At 31.8% G+C, this 19,853-nt stretch overlaps 3 protein-coding genes across 4 annotated transcripts; all 3 read left to right on the top strand.

Moving 5' to 3' along the window:
• Positions 1-416: 416 nt before the first annotated feature.
• Taldo (transaldolase) lies at positions 417-6,273 on the top strand. Of its 2 annotated transcripts, none has more exons than XM_085200198.1 (8): positions 417-574; positions 790-926; positions 1,002-1,125; positions 2,508-2,615; positions 2,807-2,938; positions 3,318-3,443; positions 3,790-4,015; positions 5,822-6,273. In XM_085200198.1, exons 2-8 carry the CDS (start codon positions 830-832, stop codon positions 6,005-6,007), a joined length of 999 nt encoding a protein of 332 aa, XP_085056324.1. In that variant the 5' UTR covers positions 417-574; positions 790-829; the 3' UTR covers positions 6,008-6,273. The 2 variants fall into 2 exon arrangements, with proteins under 2 accessions (XP_085056324.1, XP_085056323.1); XM_085200197.1 differs by having other exon boundaries at positions 787-926.
• A 1,537-nt stretch (positions 6,274-7,810) lies between these two features.
• GlyT (Glycine transporter) lies at positions 7,811-13,833 on the top strand. Its single transcript, XM_085200183.1, has 13 exons — positions 7,811-8,222; positions 8,398-8,557; positions 9,100-9,387; positions 9,493-9,646; positions 9,965-10,097; positions 10,658-10,792; positions 11,559-11,662; positions 12,001-12,238; positions 12,332-12,460; positions 12,538-12,747; positions 12,861-13,034; positions 13,402-13,587; positions 13,696-13,833. The coding sequence occupies exons 1-12, from the start codon at positions 8,142-8,144 to the stop codon at positions 13,549-13,551; spliced, it is 1,956 nt and encodes a 651-aa protein (XP_085056309.1). The 5' UTR covers positions 7,811-8,141; the 3' UTR covers positions 13,552-13,587; positions 13,696-13,833.
• Positions 13,834-13,929: 96 nt separating this feature from the next.
• On the top strand, positions 13,930-19,738 carry LOC146530048 (uncharacterized). Its single transcript, XM_085200184.1, has one exon. The coding sequence runs from the start codon at positions 14,068-14,070 to the stop codon at positions 15,793-15,795; it is 1,728 nt and encodes a 575-aa protein (XP_085056310.1). The 5' UTR covers positions 13,930-14,067; the 3' UTR covers positions 15,796-19,738.
• The last annotated feature ends 115 nt before the right edge of the window (positions 19,739-19,853 follow it).

Below are 19,853 nucleotides of genomic sequence, written 5' to 3'. Positions count from 1 at the left end.
AAAATTAAACTATGTTAATTGTTTTCAATCTATGGCAAGCAAATGCTTTTTCAGTTGGGATTTAAAGGACATTAAGGAAAAGCTTTTCTAGATACCATTAGGTAGTTTGTTTCGAAGGGATGCGGCATGCATAGTAAAGATTTTTTTCATCCTCTCCGGTATATCAAGCGAGGGAATGACCGTGACCGTCTTGAGCAATACGAAGTGAGAAGCAAAAATGGGAACACAGATAATCAACACAGAAGTTCTAGTTATTGAAGATTTTAAAAAGGAATGTAAGGAATGTAAGGTACTTACTAAGGTACGTATTCTGTCTACCTTTCGATATGTGGGATAAAGCGTGGAGCTAAAATAAAAATTATTAGGTCTGGCAATAAATGTGCATAAAGCAAAATGTTACGTTCTTAGCTTATGACGTTCCGATAAAGTAAAAAGTAATAAATCATTCATTTTGACAATTAACTGACGTCTGACAATTCGTATACATGAATTATTCATTAGGCTAACCTCAAATTGATTTTAATTTTCTATAACATACAGAATATTATACTGTAATCATATTATAATAATTAAGGTACGTTTTTTATAGACTATGTCTTTGCATTGTTGTCTTGGAAAATAACGTTGTTACAATATTAAATATTTTTTAAAACATTCTGTGGTATGAGGATAAAGGTTATCTCTAAAAAGTGACGTTAGTATTACGTTATTTTATGAGGTCACCTTCAAGATTTTACCGGTGAGAAATATTCTCATTCGCGCACTAATTACTTTTATTGCTTTTAGTAGTTTCAGACAATACCAACAGGCAATTGCTTTAGCATTCAGTATGAGTAGTGAACCTGTAGCGAAACGGTCCAAAATGAGCGCTTTAGATCAGCTGAAACAATTTTCTACTGTTGTAGCCGATACAGGTGATTTTGAAGGTGAGTTTAAAGTAATAGTTAGTTTTATGAAATATATATATATATATTTTTACTAATATAATAAATATTTTATAGCTATGAAAGCTTATAAGCCTACTGATGCAACAACAAACCCAAGCCTTATTTTATCTGCTGCTGGAATGGAACAGTACCAACACTTGCTGGACAAAGCCATTAAATATGGCAAGGATTGTGGTGGGTTAGTGTCAATATACAAACTTTATTATCTAGTTTAAATAATCTTTTATATATTATTAATATGTATGTTGCTTTAAAATATTTTTTGAAATTATAGAAAGGAACATACAGACTTGTTAATATACCAAATGATTTAGTTTGTTTAGCAAAATTATTATTAACTATAATATTTAACTATAATTATATTAGATACTTTAAAATATAATTATAAATCTATTTTAAAGTATTACTTCCTTAAATGATAGAAAGAAAATAATCAAATATGAAATCTAAAGATTTCATTATCTTTCATTTTAATAAATTTATTGATATGATGGAAAAAAAGACAATGAAATCTAGATTTTGCATTGGATTATTTTTTCTACCATTTAAGGAAAATATACTTAAATTATTTTGCAAAATCATGTCACTAAGCAGTAATCTGTCTTACATTCTAAAACTCAAATTAGCAATTAACAAGTGTAATTGCATAATTAAATAAAGTTATAACAAGCTTTTAATATAAAGCCTATTTTAGTTTCATTTATCTGTTTCATTATTTGCTCATTTCTTTAGAAAGTACATTATATAGTACAAATAATTTTTGAGCTTGTGTATTGTAAACAAATAGAATTGGAAAACAAAAGTGTATTTATTCTTCATTATTAAAATTATAATTCCTATTGTAATTTATAATTAAATATCCTTATTTAATTGACAATTGAGTTTGTTCTGTGATTTCATTTCATCCGGTTGGACCAGGGAAATGAGAAAATGAGTTTAATAAAATTAAGTTTTCTCTGCCTACCTGGAATAAAGTGTGAGCTAAAAAAATATATTACATTTAATCTTGTGTATTTGTATGATGTCACAGAGGCATATTATGTTATGAATTGTTGTCTTAGTTACTATCATTAGTTTTTTTAATTTCACTGATACAATTTTTTATTATTAGCATTACAATATGCTGCACCCCGCATTATATCAAGGTTGGCGTAGGAAACATAGTGATAAGTCATTCCATTCTCCACTTTCAGTCTAATTTTTGAGACAACAACACTGCTGCTTAGTAATTTAAGTAGTTAATCAGGAAATGTTAAGAATCTGTGGCTGCTGTGACGCATCAGTACAGCATCTGTTTAAACGCAGCAAATGTTAGTCTGATCCTTAATCAGGGAAATAAATTGTTTTCATATAGTCTCTATCTATTCTCTACTCTGGTATCAAGCCACACACAATGACTCGAAAATTGGATGATGCATAGAGAATAACGTGTCTTAAGTCTTAACACTAGATTCCTTTTACCTACCCTGCCTGTATATGGGATACAGGGTAAAAGTAAATAAAAGTCAATTAATTAAATAAAAAAATATATATGTGATAATTTGTGAACATTTATTTCAGAAATGTAGATGAACAACTGTCAGAAACATTAGACATGCTCAGTGTGCTATTTGGCTGTGAAATCTTGAAAATAATTCCTGGAAGAGTATCAGTTGAGGTGGATGCCAGGTAATTGACCATTTATAAAATTGAATCTATATTTTTTGGTTTTCAGAGCGAAGAAATAAAAATAATTCGTTATATATTACGCACATGTGTTATAAATGTAATGAAAACGAAATCTTTATGTGGAAGATATATTTAATATGGTACTGGGAATGTAGAAACCTATTCTAATATTTTTTCTAATTCCTTTACAGGTTATCTTTTGATAAAGATGCTAGTATGGCAAAGGCTATTAAGCTTATTACTATGTTTGCAGAGAATGGTATTAAAAAAGAAAGAATTTTAATAAAATTGGCCTCGACTTGGGAGGGGATTCAAGCTGCAAAGTAAGAATAAAAATTTAAGTTTTTTAGCTTCATGCTGTATCACGCATGAACCAGGGTATGCTGGGAGCACCTAGTGTAAATAATACACTATGTTTTCCAATCCCCACCCAATTTTCGAAATATTGCTAATTCTTAGCAATTATCTTTGGGTAGCGGAAATTTGTAAAAAACTCCCTACAGAATTGCTAACAACATAAATAAATTGTAGCTTCATGAGAACGTACGCCTTAATGGTCAGAGCGAGTTTCCGAGAGGCGCGGGTTCGAGTCCCGCTACGTTCAAATTTTTTAATGTTTTCTAAATAAGTATTTTTCTGCTCTAAATGTGGACAAACACTTTAAAAATGTTAAAAATATATATTTTCTTTTTGTGATGACAGGGAACTGGAGAAGAAGCATGGTATTCACTGTAATTTGACCTTACTTTTCTCGTTATACCAAGCGATAGCATGTGCGGAGGCAAATGTCACTTTAATTTCACCATTTGTTGGCAGAATTTTAGATTGGTTAGTATAATATTTATATGTTATTTAATAAAATAAATATATTAGTATTTTTATTCACACTTATTAGCTACAATGATACCTTTGAAATAGACTGCAGCGAACATTTCATTTCCTATGTGTAAAAACATTCCTTTCTATTCTATAATACATTCCATTCTACCCTTTCCGCCCAATTGAAGAGACGTATTGTGTGTTGAGTGTAGAGACTCAGCGAGAAATTGAATATATTTCAATCTCGCTAATCGGGAATTGAAGCCGCAACGGTCATGACGTACAGTCAAACGCTGTATTGCTGCTCTATGACTGCCTCAACAAATAACTATAATTTTTTATATTATTTTTAAAGGTATGTTGAGCATACTAAGAACGCATATGAGGCTAAAGATGATCCAGGTGTATTATCAGTGACTCGTGTGTATAATTATTACAAGAAGTTCGGATACAAAACCCAGGTGATGGGTGCTTCTTTTCGTAACACTGGAGAAATAAGGGAGCTTGCTGGTTGTGACTTACTAACAATCAGTCCAAAACTTTTACAAGAGCTGGCTGGTAGTGGAGAACCATTAAAGAAGGTCAGTTTTATTTATATATGTATGTAGTTGTATAATTTTCCTAGGTCTTTATTTTTTAGATTAATTGGAATCACTTGTTACAATATAATTTTGAGTCTCGTTAACATAACAAAGTTATGTACAATTTCTATGACTTTACATAATATATCTCTTATTTTAACATTATTGTTAGAGGTAGACGTTAAGAATAAAATATTTTTTGTAACTTCACACTGTATGCGGACAGCAAAGTTGGTAGAAGGAAGGAACCTAGTGTTAAGATATTCCATTCAAAAAAAATTGTTACAATTTTTGATACATTGCATGTTTATCTATATATATAAAATCGAAAAGTCACTCAGTCATCACGAAATCTCAGAAACTACAAGTGCTAGGAATCGTGCTCGTGCATCGTGCTAGGACGTAGGTGCTCGCTAAGACGGGAATTTGCAATATCCGACGTCTAAGGGGTTGTTTTTGGGGTCGAAAGTTTGTATGAAACTTCGTTACTACAAATGCTAGGAGTCTCAAATTTTGCATAGACGTCACTAGGACGTAACCATGGAGACAGAAATTAATAATAACATATTTCACGCGGGTGTAACCGCGAGCGGGCCGCTAGTTTGTTTATACTTGATTGTGCATAATTTAATATTTAAAAATAACTTTAAAAAGAGCGTTAAAAAAAATGGCGATTTCTTCCAGACTATCTTTGGATTAAGTGGCAGAAATCAACGCCGCGCTTTGTCTTGTGACCAGAGCGAGGAAATGAATATAATTAAATCCCCTAAGTGGAAATCGAACTCAAAAACGTCGTTTCAATTAGACTACCTATTTCTTACATCAAACAGTGTCACTTATTATATCATTTTGCAATATGGGTCGTATCATCATCATATAAAAAATATTCACGATTTCCATTAATTTACATAATGTATGTAATTTTACCATGCAGAAGTATACAGAAAGTACAAAGAAATGACTATAAAAAAACCTTGAATATAAACTTTTATGTGAAATTACTGCTTTAGATGCATTCATTATTGTTTGATGGAAGCATGGGCATGCAACCATGGCCTACTTTTCCTTCAATTTTTATTGTTTGTGAGATAGTTTAAGTCATTTGAAGAGGATTATAAAAGAATAATTTTGAGTCTATTTTTAGTCGTATTTTAGATTGGGTTTGGTTAACATCGACGCTTCTTTGCATAAATATTTATTAACTTAATATCTGTATTTTTAAGCTATTTTGTTAAGAAACTTCTCTTATAAAAATTTTCCATTGCGAAAAGAACTGACATTCAAGTTCTTCGTAATAATGATCTAGTGTATGTACAAATAAATCCTACTTAACTATGATTTTTTTTTAATTGAAAACAATATAACTTAAAATAAAGAAGGAAATATGTATTCCCAATATTTCCGGCTTAGAAAGAATGTCGTTTGTTTCTGTTAAAAATAAACCACACCTTTAAAATAAAGTTTCCTGAGTTTTTGTTTTCCATAGCTGATTTTAAAATAGGTAGACAGTATAATATTAAGTGTTCGTATCATTATAAAACTGAATTTGTTTAAAAATACATACATGAAAATGATGTCGAGGTAGTCGCTTTTCTGCGGCAGAGTGTCTGACTGAAATGTGAAGACATTTGGGTTCGAAGGAATGAATGTTTTCATTCTCTTGTTTTTGTCGCGGCTTTGGATTTCGCCACACAATACTCAATATTGGGTGGTGCGTGAAGAGCCTAGTATCTTGACACTGGGTTTCCTCTGCCTAGCCTGCTTAATGCCGAATATAGCTAAAAATATTATGTTACTTTTTTACAGGCATTAGACGTTAAAGTCGCAGCTCAAAGCGATATCGAAAAGGTATCCTTAAGTGAAGCCCAGTTTCGTTGGCATATGAACGAAGATCAAATGGCCACTGACAAGCTTTCTGAAGGTATCAGGAAATTTGCGGCAGACACCAGAAAATTGGAATCACTCATTAAATCAATGCTTGCTAAAAAGTAAAGAAATGTTTCAATCAAATGATATCTAAATGAATTTGATGTTTGGGATTAAGGTATATATTATGGATTATATTGGCTGTTACGCTAATGAAATTCTGTGTCTTCCTACTGTTGTAGAAGTAATTTTACAAATGTTAGAATTTAAGCAAAAAAATTGTTATTAAGGGTCCAAATATTTTTTACATTCCTAATTTTGTTATAAATTTTACTGTGCCTTTTTAGGTGATGTTTTTGATAAACTATAATTAAATAAAGTTATTGCCATTTTTGCTTGTTTTATTTCTCATATTGTGTGACATTCAATTTATTTAATTTGTATTCTTTTTTAATTTTTTGAACTGGTTACTTGCGCCAGTCTGTCTGGCTTCCCTTTCTCTCGGTATACGGCAGCTAAAAGCAGGCTACTCCTCTCTCAGTCTAACCCACAGCACTAGCCAATGCTTCTCTGTCCTCTCCACAAAGAGGTTACAAAAAACAAGTCTGTGACTATAAACGCGAACGGTTGTGGGTTTGATCCCCACTCAGCTTTACGCTGTATCCCGCACACTGAAGGGTAGTCAGAGGGAACCTAGTGTTAAGACACTCCGTTCTCCACTTTCTGCTGAATTCTGGAGGCATTGTGTGTTAAGTGGCAAAACTCAACACCACGCTTTGCCTCGACACCGAGCGAAGAAATGAAAAAATAAACGTAAATAATGAAATATTTATTCCTTGAGTAAGGATACAAGTAACGTCGCGTTACAGTCGTATCCTTGTGCCGTTGCGCCACGGCGGCCTCAGTCGAGGAAATTATATATTTAATATTTTTGTTTCTTCGCTTTGGTGTCGAGGCAAAGCGCGTCCTTGTTTTAAATTCCGCCGCTCAACACGCAATGCCTCGAGATTTCGGCGCAAAGTTGGAACGGAATATCTTAGCACTAGGCTCCCTCAGCTTACCCTGATATATGCGGGATACAGTGTGAAGCTTAAGTAGTATTTAAAGTAGCTAAAAAGCTTATATAAGTCAGTAAGGTCGGTATTTGAATTATAAAACCTTTAAAAAATTTTTAATAATATTATTGTTGCTGTGTGATTAGAGCATTATCTTTCTTCGTTCTTTCTTAGCTTTATAATACTTTACAGATATATATTTTTCTAAATTTCAGACATGATTTTATATTCTTGTTAGTATACAAAATCGAAAAATGAATAGGTATATTATAATACTATTACTTACGAAAGCAAAAAAAACGTAAACTTATTTATTAAGTAATATAAGTTCCAAATATTCGATAAGCACAATGAAATCATAAATACGTGTGCCACGTGACCTAGCCCCACACACATCTCGGTGGGCGCCGGGGCAAGGAGGCGCGCGACGCCGTAATCAATACACCGCTCTACTTTCAGCGACCTTCCTTGTTGCTGTGGCCGCCCGACCGCCCGCCCGCCCGCCTATGCATTCATGCTAATTTATTCACTAATAATATACCTACCTGGTTTACCTTTTGAGTAATTTTGTGTGAAACATTGAATTGGAGAGCTAGTTTCTAATTCAAATTATTTAACGTGTTAAATTCGAAATATATAATTTAAAAAAGTACTAGTAAATATTTTTTTCGTATGTACGTATATAAAATATTATATGAATTTAATTCATAATAAAACCGTTTCTATAATACGGATTTCTTAACAATACTAATCTATTGAATCTGGAATAAGGCCATATGGTAATGCAAGCTCAGGACATTTCCATATGATTTTCGTCTGGGAGCAAACGTCCCGCAGCGGCGGAGGGAGGGTGCGGTGAAGGCGGAGGCTTGATATTGACCTAGATGTTCATTCAGAGTTCGGTCGATGCGAAACTTGACATCTGCGCGTTCCTGCGTCTCATGTTTTGTGAACTAATGTACATTTAATTCGACGACGGAATTATTATTTTTTGTTAAATTTTAATGGAATTTGTATTTTCCATAATGTAAACGTTTTCATTGCGTAAAATATATTCTTATTGAATATTACGTAGTTCGATTAAGTTGGGAAAGTGTAAAATGTTCGGTGAAAAGTGTTCCCTATACCATCGGCACTCAAGTGATTCTCAATAAAAGCATGAAGTTAATTTTGTTTTTGTAAACGTATTTCCGTCTTATATCAATATGAAACCCGAAAAGCAAACGAAAATACCGATTCCAGCGGTGACGAAAAATATACCGTCTATGGATTTAAAACATTCAGATGTAAGTGTTCATCATAGTTATTTAGTATGTGCACCTGTACCTAATATATATCAGTAGGTTTAAATACCAATAATTTAAATAAGATTAAGATAATAGTTGTGCGATTTAATATTGTTAAAGTAATCGTATTATTCTTCTATTAAATTTTTAAATATATAAAGATATTGATTAACAGTGCAAGGAAGAATTAGGAAAAGATCCTATTATGGAGGAAACAGAACCCGAACGCGGGAATTGGACAGGACGTTTCGACTTCCTTTTATCACTTCTAGGATATAGTGTCGGGTTAGGAAACGTATGGCGGTTTCCATATTTATGTTACAATAACGGAGGAGGTATGTTACTTATTAAATATATTTGTAAATATAAAATTCCACGAAAAATAATTGTCAAAATGTCTAATATACCTAATTTATAGCTCTAGTTAAAATTGCCTGAAGTTTAACTCCAAAGATTTAATAGTGAAAAAAAAATACTAAAATTAATTAACTGGTTCATTGATATATCTTTTAAGTATTGTATATCACCGATTCGGTTTTTAATTATTACTGAGAAGCGCTCAGGTGGCACTATAGAAATAATGAGCGAGTTTATCGTGCCAACGCTAATGAGTTCGACCACTAATGCTCCGTTTATGCTATTCCTGAAATAACTTATTGTTATGTTCATTTATATTTTATCATTTGTGACGAATTTAAGTTAACAATTTTTATTTATTTATAAAAAAAATCAAATCAGCTTCACGCTGTGTAGGCAGAGGGAACCTAGTGTTCAGATACTCCTTTCTCCACTTTCCCCAGAAATGTTTATTGATATTTTAACGATAATACATTTTTTATTAAATTTATATGAGCCAATAATGTTTTCATGGTTTTAGGTGCTTTCTTAATTCCTTTCACGGTGATGCTTATAATAGCTGGACTACCGCTTATGTTCATGGAACTCTCATTTGGTCAATACGCCGCCCTCGGTCCTGTAGCCGTGTATAATAAATTTTGTCCGCTCTTTCGAGGGCTGGGCTACGGAATGGTCATAGTATCTAGTATAGTCATGCTATACTATAACCTTATCATCGCTTGGACTATATATTATATGGTCGTATCCTTTGCAAGTATCTTTTATCAGTTGCCGTGGCAGAATTGCGATGCCGAATGGAGTACGAAATGTAAGTTTGTCCTGATCAAATTTAATTAAACACTCTTTTTGGATCTTATATAAAAGCAAAAACATATTTAATTTATGTATAATATAAAATTCCCATTTTTTTTAGTTTGTTACTCATATGAAGAAGCAGACAGATGTCAAGCAATCAATGGCACATATTATCTTCGTCAATGTTTGAATCAAAGCTACGCGTCTCTACATGGCATTGCTGCCCTAGCAGAGGTAGCCCTACGCAAGCCGCCGGCTGAAGAATACTTTACGTAAATATCTACTCCTTTAATATAACGGCGCAGTGTCTGACTAATAAAGAAAACCGTTGAGTTCCGTCACTTAACACGAAATGTCTCGAAGATTCGGTATAAAGTTGGGAACGGAGTGTCTTTACGCGAGGTTCTCTCTGCTCTCTGCTCCTACGGAATACACCGTGAAACTAAAAAAATTATATTCTTTTCAACAGGATTGTAGCTTTGAATAGCCCGTATCTGCTATCGTTACATGTAGTTTTTAAACTATTTTTAAACTATGTAACTTTTGAACTAAAATAAAGTTTCTAAATAATTTTATGATTTCTATTACAGTAATCAAGTTCTAGGATTGTCATCTGGTATAGAAGAGACTGGTCAAATACGTTGGGGAATGGCTGCATGTTTGTTTGCTGCTTGGCTTATCGTATTCCTTTGTTTATGTAAAGGTGTACAGTCATCAGGAAAGGTAATATCTTTTTACTTCCATATATGATATTTTTTCTTACGTATCTTTTTCATTGAAATACGTGGATAACCAAATGTTTCACATTATTCACTCACCGTCCATTTAAGTATAATAGGTAGGTGTATATTGTCCAATAATATGTATACGACCATTTAATATTATTTAAATGTTATTACGGAAAATTGGTTAGTTATCTTAGTATGGATATCTATACTGTTTTATACTAACTAAATTGTAATTAAAAAATTTTGGGATTTAATTTGTTTGTTTAATTTTAGTATTTAATAGAAAAATATCTGGGTTATTTTATATTTACCTAGCCTTGTGGAAATTTCGAGATAAAAAGTCGCCTTAGATATGTTGCTCCAAAACCAACATAAAGATCAATTCACCTGTTCAGCTGAACAAGACAGAAAAAATAATTTTTTGGTGCCCTTAAACAATACAGTTATTTTAATATCACAGACAGACATTTCATTTGCGGTTGTTTGTTTATATTTTTAGGTATTTTTCATTTTAGCTGATATTATTGACAAAAATAATGCTGGTTTTTGTTACAGGTCGTATACTTCACTGCCTTATTTCCTTACGTCGTGTTAGTAATACTCTTCGTGCGTGGTGTAAGTTTGCCAGGAGCGTCTACCGGAATTTTGTTCTATCTTACTCCAGATTTCAGTCAACTTGCAAATGCCCAAGTAAGTAGTAGTACAATAAATGACAACAGACTATATTTAATAAGTGTTTTTTTTTAATTTAAAATTTCTATAAAAAAACGGCGTCTAAACGCTATAGACATGAAATAGCCTACTTGTCAAATGAAAATAATTCATTTTCCTAAATGGAATGGGACCCATAACTATCGAATTTACAGTCAGACGCTAATACACAACGATAGCCTCAGTTGTATGAATGGGTAAAATATTAGTTAACATACAGATTTATTATATACCACCGACCGCCTGTCGTGATATCTGAATAGGTAAATTCATTGAAATAATCGACTTCTGTTAATAATATTCTAATTTATTAATTTTATTTAAAACAAGCCGTCTTCAGCGCTTTTTTCGGCGTTCGTTTTGTGACTGAATTAGGTTAAAAATGTATAAAAAAAATTATTATGTCAAAACAATAATGTTAGTAAACTATAATGACAGTTTGTTCTACTCGTATAAGTAGGTATTCTATATTTCCATTGTTCTCAAGTATCCTACCGTAATACAATGTCGTTTATTAACAGTATCATGATAGGATACATTATATTTATTTGATATCAACAACTCATCAACATCAACATTGCCAGGTTTTATCTCCGGTGAAAGCGGAATTTTTGTAAAAAAGTAAGTGATTTGGTAATAAAGTGGCATTCTTTCTCGAAAATCGGGACGTCCTGCGAATACTGGGGCGTCTGGCAACGCTGCTATACTGGCTGCTATACATGTATATATTTGAATTTTGTTTAAGGTATGGGGTGATGCTGCCGTACAAATATTTTTTGCTCTTAGCCCTGCGTGGGGAGGTCTTATCACACTTTCCTCTTACAACAAGTTCTCTAATAACTGTTACATGTAAGTACATTATTACCGCTTTTTTCTATTTGTTTATTTGCATATACAAACAATTAATGTTGTCGAAGTTCCAAGTGAGTACCATATATTTAGTAGAGTACAAAATATTATATCCGCAGAAAGTGGGGAACGGAGTGTCTCAACACTAGGTTACTTCTGCCTACCCTGCTATGTGCGGGATACAGCGTGAAGCTGATTTGGTTATTATTATTATGTGTGATAATTGGTTATTATTATGTGATAAAATAAAAAACATACACGTGTACAATACGGAATAGATAATAGATTAATAGATTAAAATATGTTTAGAGTAAACAAAAGCGTAATTTTCTTTCCAGAGATTCACTGATCGTCGCAGTTTCAAATATTGCAACGTCATTTTTCGCGGGCTTGGTAATTTTTTCTGTGATAGGATTTTTGGCACATGAATTACATGTTGGTGTAGATCGCGTGGTCGACCAGGGAGCCGGACTTGCTTTCATCGTTTACCCTGAGGTTGTCACAAGATTACCGGTCTCACCTCTGTGGTCCATACTATTTTTTGTTATGCTGCTTACTTTGGGTCTTGACTCTCAGGTATGATGTGAAACATAAATATATTTTAATTTTTTTTATTCTAATTACTTTTTATATCCGGACAAGTGCTTATTTTACACTCTTTCATTTTAGTTTGCATTGATGGAGACAGTAACGACGGCTATACTAGACAGATTCCCTAATTTTCGCCAAAAAAAGGTCTGGGTAGTTCTAACAGTTGCAATTTTTGGTTATATGGGTGGACTGATATTTACGACGAACGTGAGTTATCTTTGCAATATTATTAGAATAGTAAATAACTATATAATAGCATTTTTTTTCATTTTGTATTATTTCAGAGTGGAATGTATTGGTTGCAATTAATGGACAAATACGCAGCTAATTGGTCAGTACTAATCATTGCTATTGGTGAGTGTATTTTAATAGCTTGGATATATGGCGCTGAGAATTTTTGTCGGGATATACAAAGAATGATAGGACGACAATCTAAGTTATGGGTCATTTTTTGGAGTGCAATGTGGCGAGTAATTACACCAGCAGCTTTAGTGGTAAGCAATGGAAGATGTGTGGCTGATTGCTTTTGAAATGTGGCTCATGCAGATTTAGTGTTTTAATGCACATTTGTCTTTTATTACTGACTTTTGTCCTCCATACTCTACAGTTTATTTTAGTTTTCAATTGGATCGAGTATAAACCTGCATCTTATGGACAGTACGTATACCCAATGTGGGCAGATGCAGTAGGCTGGACTCTTGGAGTGTTGCCGATAGTTGTCGTGGTTCTTATGGCCGTTGACCAGATTTGCAGCGGACCTGATGATCTTACAATTATGGAGGTATTATAACCTTTAAAATCTTACACTCATAAATGTATCCAATCATATTTACTACTGATTTCTAAAATGCTATTACGACGAAATACACCAACAATTTACAAATAGTACCTATATATTTTCATTTGTAACTAATAGTAGATTTGGTCACCATGATGCAGCTACACAATATTTGACTGTAAACGTGACAGTTGTTGGTTTGATGCGCACTTGGAATTAATTCCTCACTTTGGTAACGGAATAAAGCGTGGTGTTGAGTTCCGCCACTCAACAATAACGGGGAACGGACTTAACATTAGAGTTCCTCTGCCCATCCTGCTTTATGCAACATTCAGTGTGCTAAAAAAGAAATAATAATCCGCGTGTACAGAAAGCTCGTGTCCTGGCGCGGCCGACGGAGGAGTGGGGTCCGTCAGCATCGTCGGCGGCGGTGTGCGGTGCGCTGCGCCCCGACACCGAGCTGTCGCCGCCCGTGCTGCTGCTGCACGGCCGCCACGTACTGCGCGAGAGGGGCGCTTGACCCCCGCACGCGCACCCGCTCATTGCGCTCAGAAAGGTTAAACAACTGACTACTTAGCATTCAATAGATTGTATCTATAGTAGGTGTGTAATATACTTTATTTACTTAAAAATATTAACTTTCTTTCCTTTCGTTAATTTACAGACTTCTTACGATGGCGCAGATGCAACGTCTATTACCAGTGGAATTGAAAATGAATTAAAGAAAGCTGGTTCTAATATTAATAAAATAAAAAAAAGTTCTATTAAAAGAAAAGTTCAAAACTTTAGTCACGAGTCCGATGATGGTATAATAGAACCTTTGTTACAAACTGATAAAGAAAAATCTGATATTGCCAGTAGAAGTGCCAAATTTTTATTACAAAAATCAAAGACTGATTCTTCATATGAGAAAGATAGTAAAAATGTTGAAGATTTTGTAAATAAATGTTCTGTATCTACCCCAGTGCAGCAAGCAAATAAACTTATAACCAATAATATAAAGGAAAATCCACCATCTACCCCCTATATCTGTGGAATGGCTCCAATTCATAATTATATGAATACAAATATCTTTAGCACATACGACATGACTAAAGGAATAACTACAAAGAGTCCGATACTTGTAGAAATTGATGGTAGTAAATCTGGTGTCTACAGTCCAAGTCCGTTAATTTTTACTACAGCTAAAATTCATACTGACAGTAAAACCAAACTAATGGAACCATTACAAGTAACACCAGTTCCAATACTGTCAACTATAGAAGGTAGTATAGTGAAAGCCGGAGGGCTTACTAATACAGATAAAATAACGACATCAGTGCCACAACCGCAAGATTCAATTATAAGTATTTGTGGGAAATTTGACAAAAATGAAATTCGATCGGCCAAAGACAAGCAAACTATTTCAAGTGCGTCCAATTATGTTTCTCCAAATATTGAGATAATAAGTAATAATAAAATTGAATATCAAACAAAAGTTACAAACGAATCCGTCATAATTAAGTCATTAGTAAATACTACAGATTATACCGAAAAAAACCAAGCAAGTGGTCAATTAAATCTAAATGCTGGTAGATTGGATAATAATTTAGGTGAAACCTCGAATAAGCAAGAAGTTCTCACAGTTAAGTCTCATATTGATCCAGTTTCTAAAATCTTAAAACCAACTGAAGGAATTAAGAAAAAAAATTCTGATAGTACTAGTTCCTCAGTTAAAACCGAAAACAGTAGTGACAGCTTTAAATCTGTAAAACTTCAGCAGCAAAAGATAGATACTACAAAATCGTCAATTTCTGTACCCTTTGAGATAAAGGTCACTAATATGTCAGCAGACAAAATTAGTGCTTTAAAATCATCAGATACAAAAAGGCAAGATGTCAACGTTGGAAATACAGTAGAAAAATCTTTTACATCTAGTAAAAAATTACAGCGTCAAAAAAATGCTTCTATACAAGATGTTCCAGATATGGCTGCAGGGACGGGGGAAATATCGAAAACTGTCAAAAACACCGAAAATATGATACCGATAAAGGATAATCGAAAAAACGAACAAGCAATGGCTCAAGATATAATTACAAATGTAGTAAATCTAGACAAGAGCGCTCCCACAACAGTAATTACCGCACATAACTTTACAAAGACATCAGTTTCTACGTCAACATTTTCTAAACCTACTGCCTCCTCTTCTTTAGTGTCAACGCCCAGTATAAAACCTATAACAACGTATGTAGATACGGCAAGTTCCAAATCTTCGAGTATAACTTCAAATACTATTCCCAAGTCCACAAGTAAATCTTCGATGGTATCTCCAGATTCTAGTTTAAAAAATATACCTAAATTACCGCCATCAACTTCTGTTAAGACTACGGTTACAGCTTCCATGATGACTAAAAGTGCACCAGAGAAATCTGGTAGCGGTAAGCCAGATATTGCAGGTTCATCTTCAATTTTATATGAACAAGGTTCCAAAGGGGATAAACCAGTTAATGTTGTAAGTACTACTCTTCCTTCATACATAGTGTCTACGTCTAAAACAAAAATAGGTTCAACATTTACCTCTAATACGAATACAAGTACTACGAAATCTCAAACGTCAACACCCTTAACTGAAACAGTTTTCACCACGAGTTCTACAATTAAATCTCCTGAAACACAACAAAGTGTAAGGCCTACCGTGGGAATTTCTCCCACAAATGGTACTAAGCGTCCCAATTTTTCGAAACAAACGCAATCTGACACAGTTAAAAAGGATGGTAGAGCTTAAAATTTTTGAAAATTGCCATTCGTTTTTTTTTATAAAAAATAGTGTATCTGTTATTTGTATTTTTGAGTTTCTACTAAGAGCTAATATATTTAAGTTGCGAAAAAGGATGGGATGCATATTGCAGATGTACCTATTTTATTCAAATTAATGTACATGACATACATAGATTGTTATACGTAGTGTGTACATATAGACGTGATACGCTAAATTTTGTTAAGTAACTCGAAATGTCAATATAGTATCTAATTTAAATTTATAACATATAGGTACTTAGGTACATTGCTTGGTATAGCACCCGTTGTAGTCGTTGTTATTAGACGTTTCTATATATAATTTGCTCACAATATAAACAAATTAAGGAATTGAGTAGTTCATATTAAATAAAAAATTGTGTCAAGTTCATATTAGTATACAATACTAATATAGATAATATATATTTAATTTTTCAAGGGGTGATTGTCAAGAAAGCACAGATTATCAAGTAGAATGGCTTGCATATTACTTGTAGTTTCGTAATTTATTTAACCCTTCATTGAGGTGTAGTGGTGCTAAGATATATTACAATATTTTTCATAGACAATATTCAACTTTCAATTTTTGATGAAATTTAGAGATGATTTATTTCGTCTCATATAAAGAAAGTCAATTTTTATATAAGTTTTAATTTCACCGATAAGAGCGCCAATCGGTTAATTATTATGTAATGATTTATTATCTCTACCTATTCTATTTTTTATATTTTATGAATGTCGAGAGAAATTTTAATATCACAGGGTAGTAACAGATAATATGAGAAATTATTCATTATAAACGATCTTAGACATAAGTTAAAAATATTGATATTCCTTAAAACAATAGATTTAATTTATCGGTTTCCGCAGCAGACACAATGATATTTGGATATGTTTTAATAAAAACTACATAGATGTATTTTTCGTAAAATTTTAAAACCTTTCAATATTTAAGAATAATTAACTGGATTAAAATCGGTTCAAATGTATGAATTATTATAGTTAAATGCGTTTCTGGGCACAGTTATTAGTGTTACAGACGTAATTTTTAATGTACTTTTATGAATTATTTGAATATAATTATGAGTTAGTAATGTTTTAAAACGGAAAACTGCAAAAGAAATGTCATAATATTTTTCAAATATTATTTATTTAATTTATTTATATGTTAAGAAGTAGTAATAGTCACATGCTCAATCGTATTTGTATATAATACAAATATATATGTCTTAGTTAGAGGTAACCAGTTCGTTATTAATAATGAGCACGAAAGAATATAATAACTACAATCCTAAATATTATATTCAAATGTAAACTGAGCTCAAAGAAAACAAATGTTACAAATATTTTCATAAGTACGTATCAGTAGGCTAAACTTGTATTGTATGAGTGTTAAAGAGTTTATTTAATTAAAACCTTAATGCATTTAGAGCCAAATTATTTTTAAAATATAGGAAACCATAGATGAAAGCTATATACTTATAGCAAAATTCGAACTTGAGAAATATAATGAAATTTAGATGTAAAAAAATTTATAATGTTCATTATATTTTTTTTGTCGAAAATCCTAAAATAGTACATAATACCTTTATTCATGCAATGCAATGTTTTCAATTAATATCGATGGTTTATTTTCGATATTTCTATATATTTAAATCGTGGATTTTTTTATTATAGCCGCCATAATTTTGTGACAAGTGCATTGTATAGTTTTTGACTGAATTCTTTATCAATTTTTCTAACATATTTTAAATTTTGATACCATTATATATTTTAATATATTTTCTTTATAAACTCATAATCTTATTTAAAATGTACCTTTTTAAATATTTTGGCTTAAACGTGACTCCAAAAAACTTCTCTGCCATTAATCGTAGCTAACATAACACGATCACTTAAGTGATGTCGTTACGTTATATTTTAAATTTTTGATGATTATTTTGATACAACCAAAAAAATATAGTGGAGATATCATCTCTATTATATTTTTTTGGTTTCCAACTGCAATTTAAACATAAAATTATATTTTTAATATACTTCATATATTTATATCAGATTATTAATTTTTTATTGCTACATATAAATAATTTCATAGTAATCATCATAATATAATATAAATAATACGAGGCCGTTGTGGCCCAGCGGCATAAGGGTGAGACTGTAACGCAACGGTGGTGGGTTCGATCCCCACTCGAGGAAATTAATTATTATTTATGAATGTTTTCATTTCTTCGCTCTGGCAACAAGGCAAAAGCCGCTGGGTGGGGGATACAGCGTGAAGCTGATTTATATAAATAATCTACCTTTCTGGTTATTTGTTTATAAATATTTATAATTAAAATAATTATATATTTGTTATTTAGAGCCTCTGAATTATTAGAAGTGGCATTTTTAAACTATACCTACGTTATGTATATACTTTACATATAATCAAAATATATAACAATTTTATGAATATGTTACAGATACAAAATTTTTAATTATAATAAATTAAAATACTAATAAGTTGCTCAGTTCCAGAGGTTCCTGATAATTATCAAAAGTAATGATTAACCTCACAAATTTATAGAAATATTTAAAAGTTTTATTTTTGGAAATGAATATAATAAATATCATAGACAATTTTAAAACAATTTTATAATAATATAAATATAATTATTTTTACCAAGGAATATATAATTTTTATACCACTTATATTTAATGACAGCTGAAATTTAAATCAACAATTTACTTAATTATTTTAAATTTAAAATTATTCTTTTTTGAAGTTTGTACATTTTTTTATTATACATTCATTCATGTATATTTGTTGTCATGAATAGGTAGAGATTTAATAATATAACATTTATACGTTCACAATGAACGAAATATGTTTATTTCTAATCTTTTGACATTAATAAATGTAACGGAGTGTTTCTACGATGTATACCGAAATATTAATTTTCTTATTGTTATAAAAACATTCGGCGAGAGGTAAAAGTTAATAAGAGCGGATAAGTTACCAATATGTGTGTTATAAAATATTAGAAATGTTCATAATGTAAAACGAATCAATTCGAAATAAAATATATTTAAAAGTAGACGTATAGTTACCGGTGTAATGTTATATCAAATCTGATTAGAATTTAGAATTGTCGTTGGTATATTTTACTCAATTTTTAGAATTTTAGCGTTCGTAAGACTAATATTATATTCCCGTTATATCTTATTTTAGATGAATTTATTTTGATAACTATCAATTTTTATCCTAAAATATAGACTTTATTTACATATATTTATTCATATATATCTATATAATATACCTAATTTTACAAAAAAATAAATAAATGCCCGTTTTGTTCCCATTGCCATTGTAGTTGTCAAAATCGCAATAATTCATTATACATACATATGTACGTATAGGTAAGCGATTATAGTAGGGATTCAGGCGTAGGCGACTAGGCGAGTGGAGTAAAAAGAGTAAGAGTCGTTATCTTACCTTGCATGAAATTGCATGTGGTGTATAGGCTTTAGGAAACAGGGCTTCGTTAAACGAAAATACATCTTAACCAGCTGTCAGAAGAAATGCCAGAAATGAGATGAAATATATAATGGCTAATAAAATACTTTAGAGAGATATAACGCCTACTGATTAAATAGACATTGTTATTGAACTTGGTGTATTTTAGATAATTATTGATTAAATCGATGTTGCATAGATGTTTAATGTAAATATAGACATTCTCCCGGTCGACGTATGAGGTTTGAATGTTATAGAAGGCTGTATTTTTGGGTGATATTTTAGTATCGAAAGGTGTCATATCTCTGATAACACTATAATTGAACATGGATATCTGTCGCGAAAATAATAGAGAATGTAATGATGTGATAAATAAGAAATTAGTTTTAGTGTTGTTGTGCTATTATAATAAAATATGTTCAGATGTGGTTAATCTGTGTTGTTATTTGGCCCCCGTCCCCAATTTTATTGTATTTTTTTTAAACAACTCAATATTGATAATAAAATAGCTTCCCTTATGTTTTCACGACACGTATTTCGACGGTCTC

The sequence above is a fragment of the Heliconius melpomene genome, chromosome 17 (genome assembly GCF_056956725.1).
Source record: "Heliconius melpomene rosina isolate 202511_hmr_F chromosome 17, ASM5695672v1, whole genome shotgun sequence".
In the NCBI taxonomy this organism is placed as follows: domain Eukaryota; kingdom Metazoa; phylum Arthropoda; class Insecta; order Lepidoptera; family Nymphalidae; genus Heliconius; species Heliconius melpomene.
The sequence above is the reverse complement of the archived record's forward strand: the minus strand, read 5'-3'. Positions and strand labels throughout refer to the sequence as shown.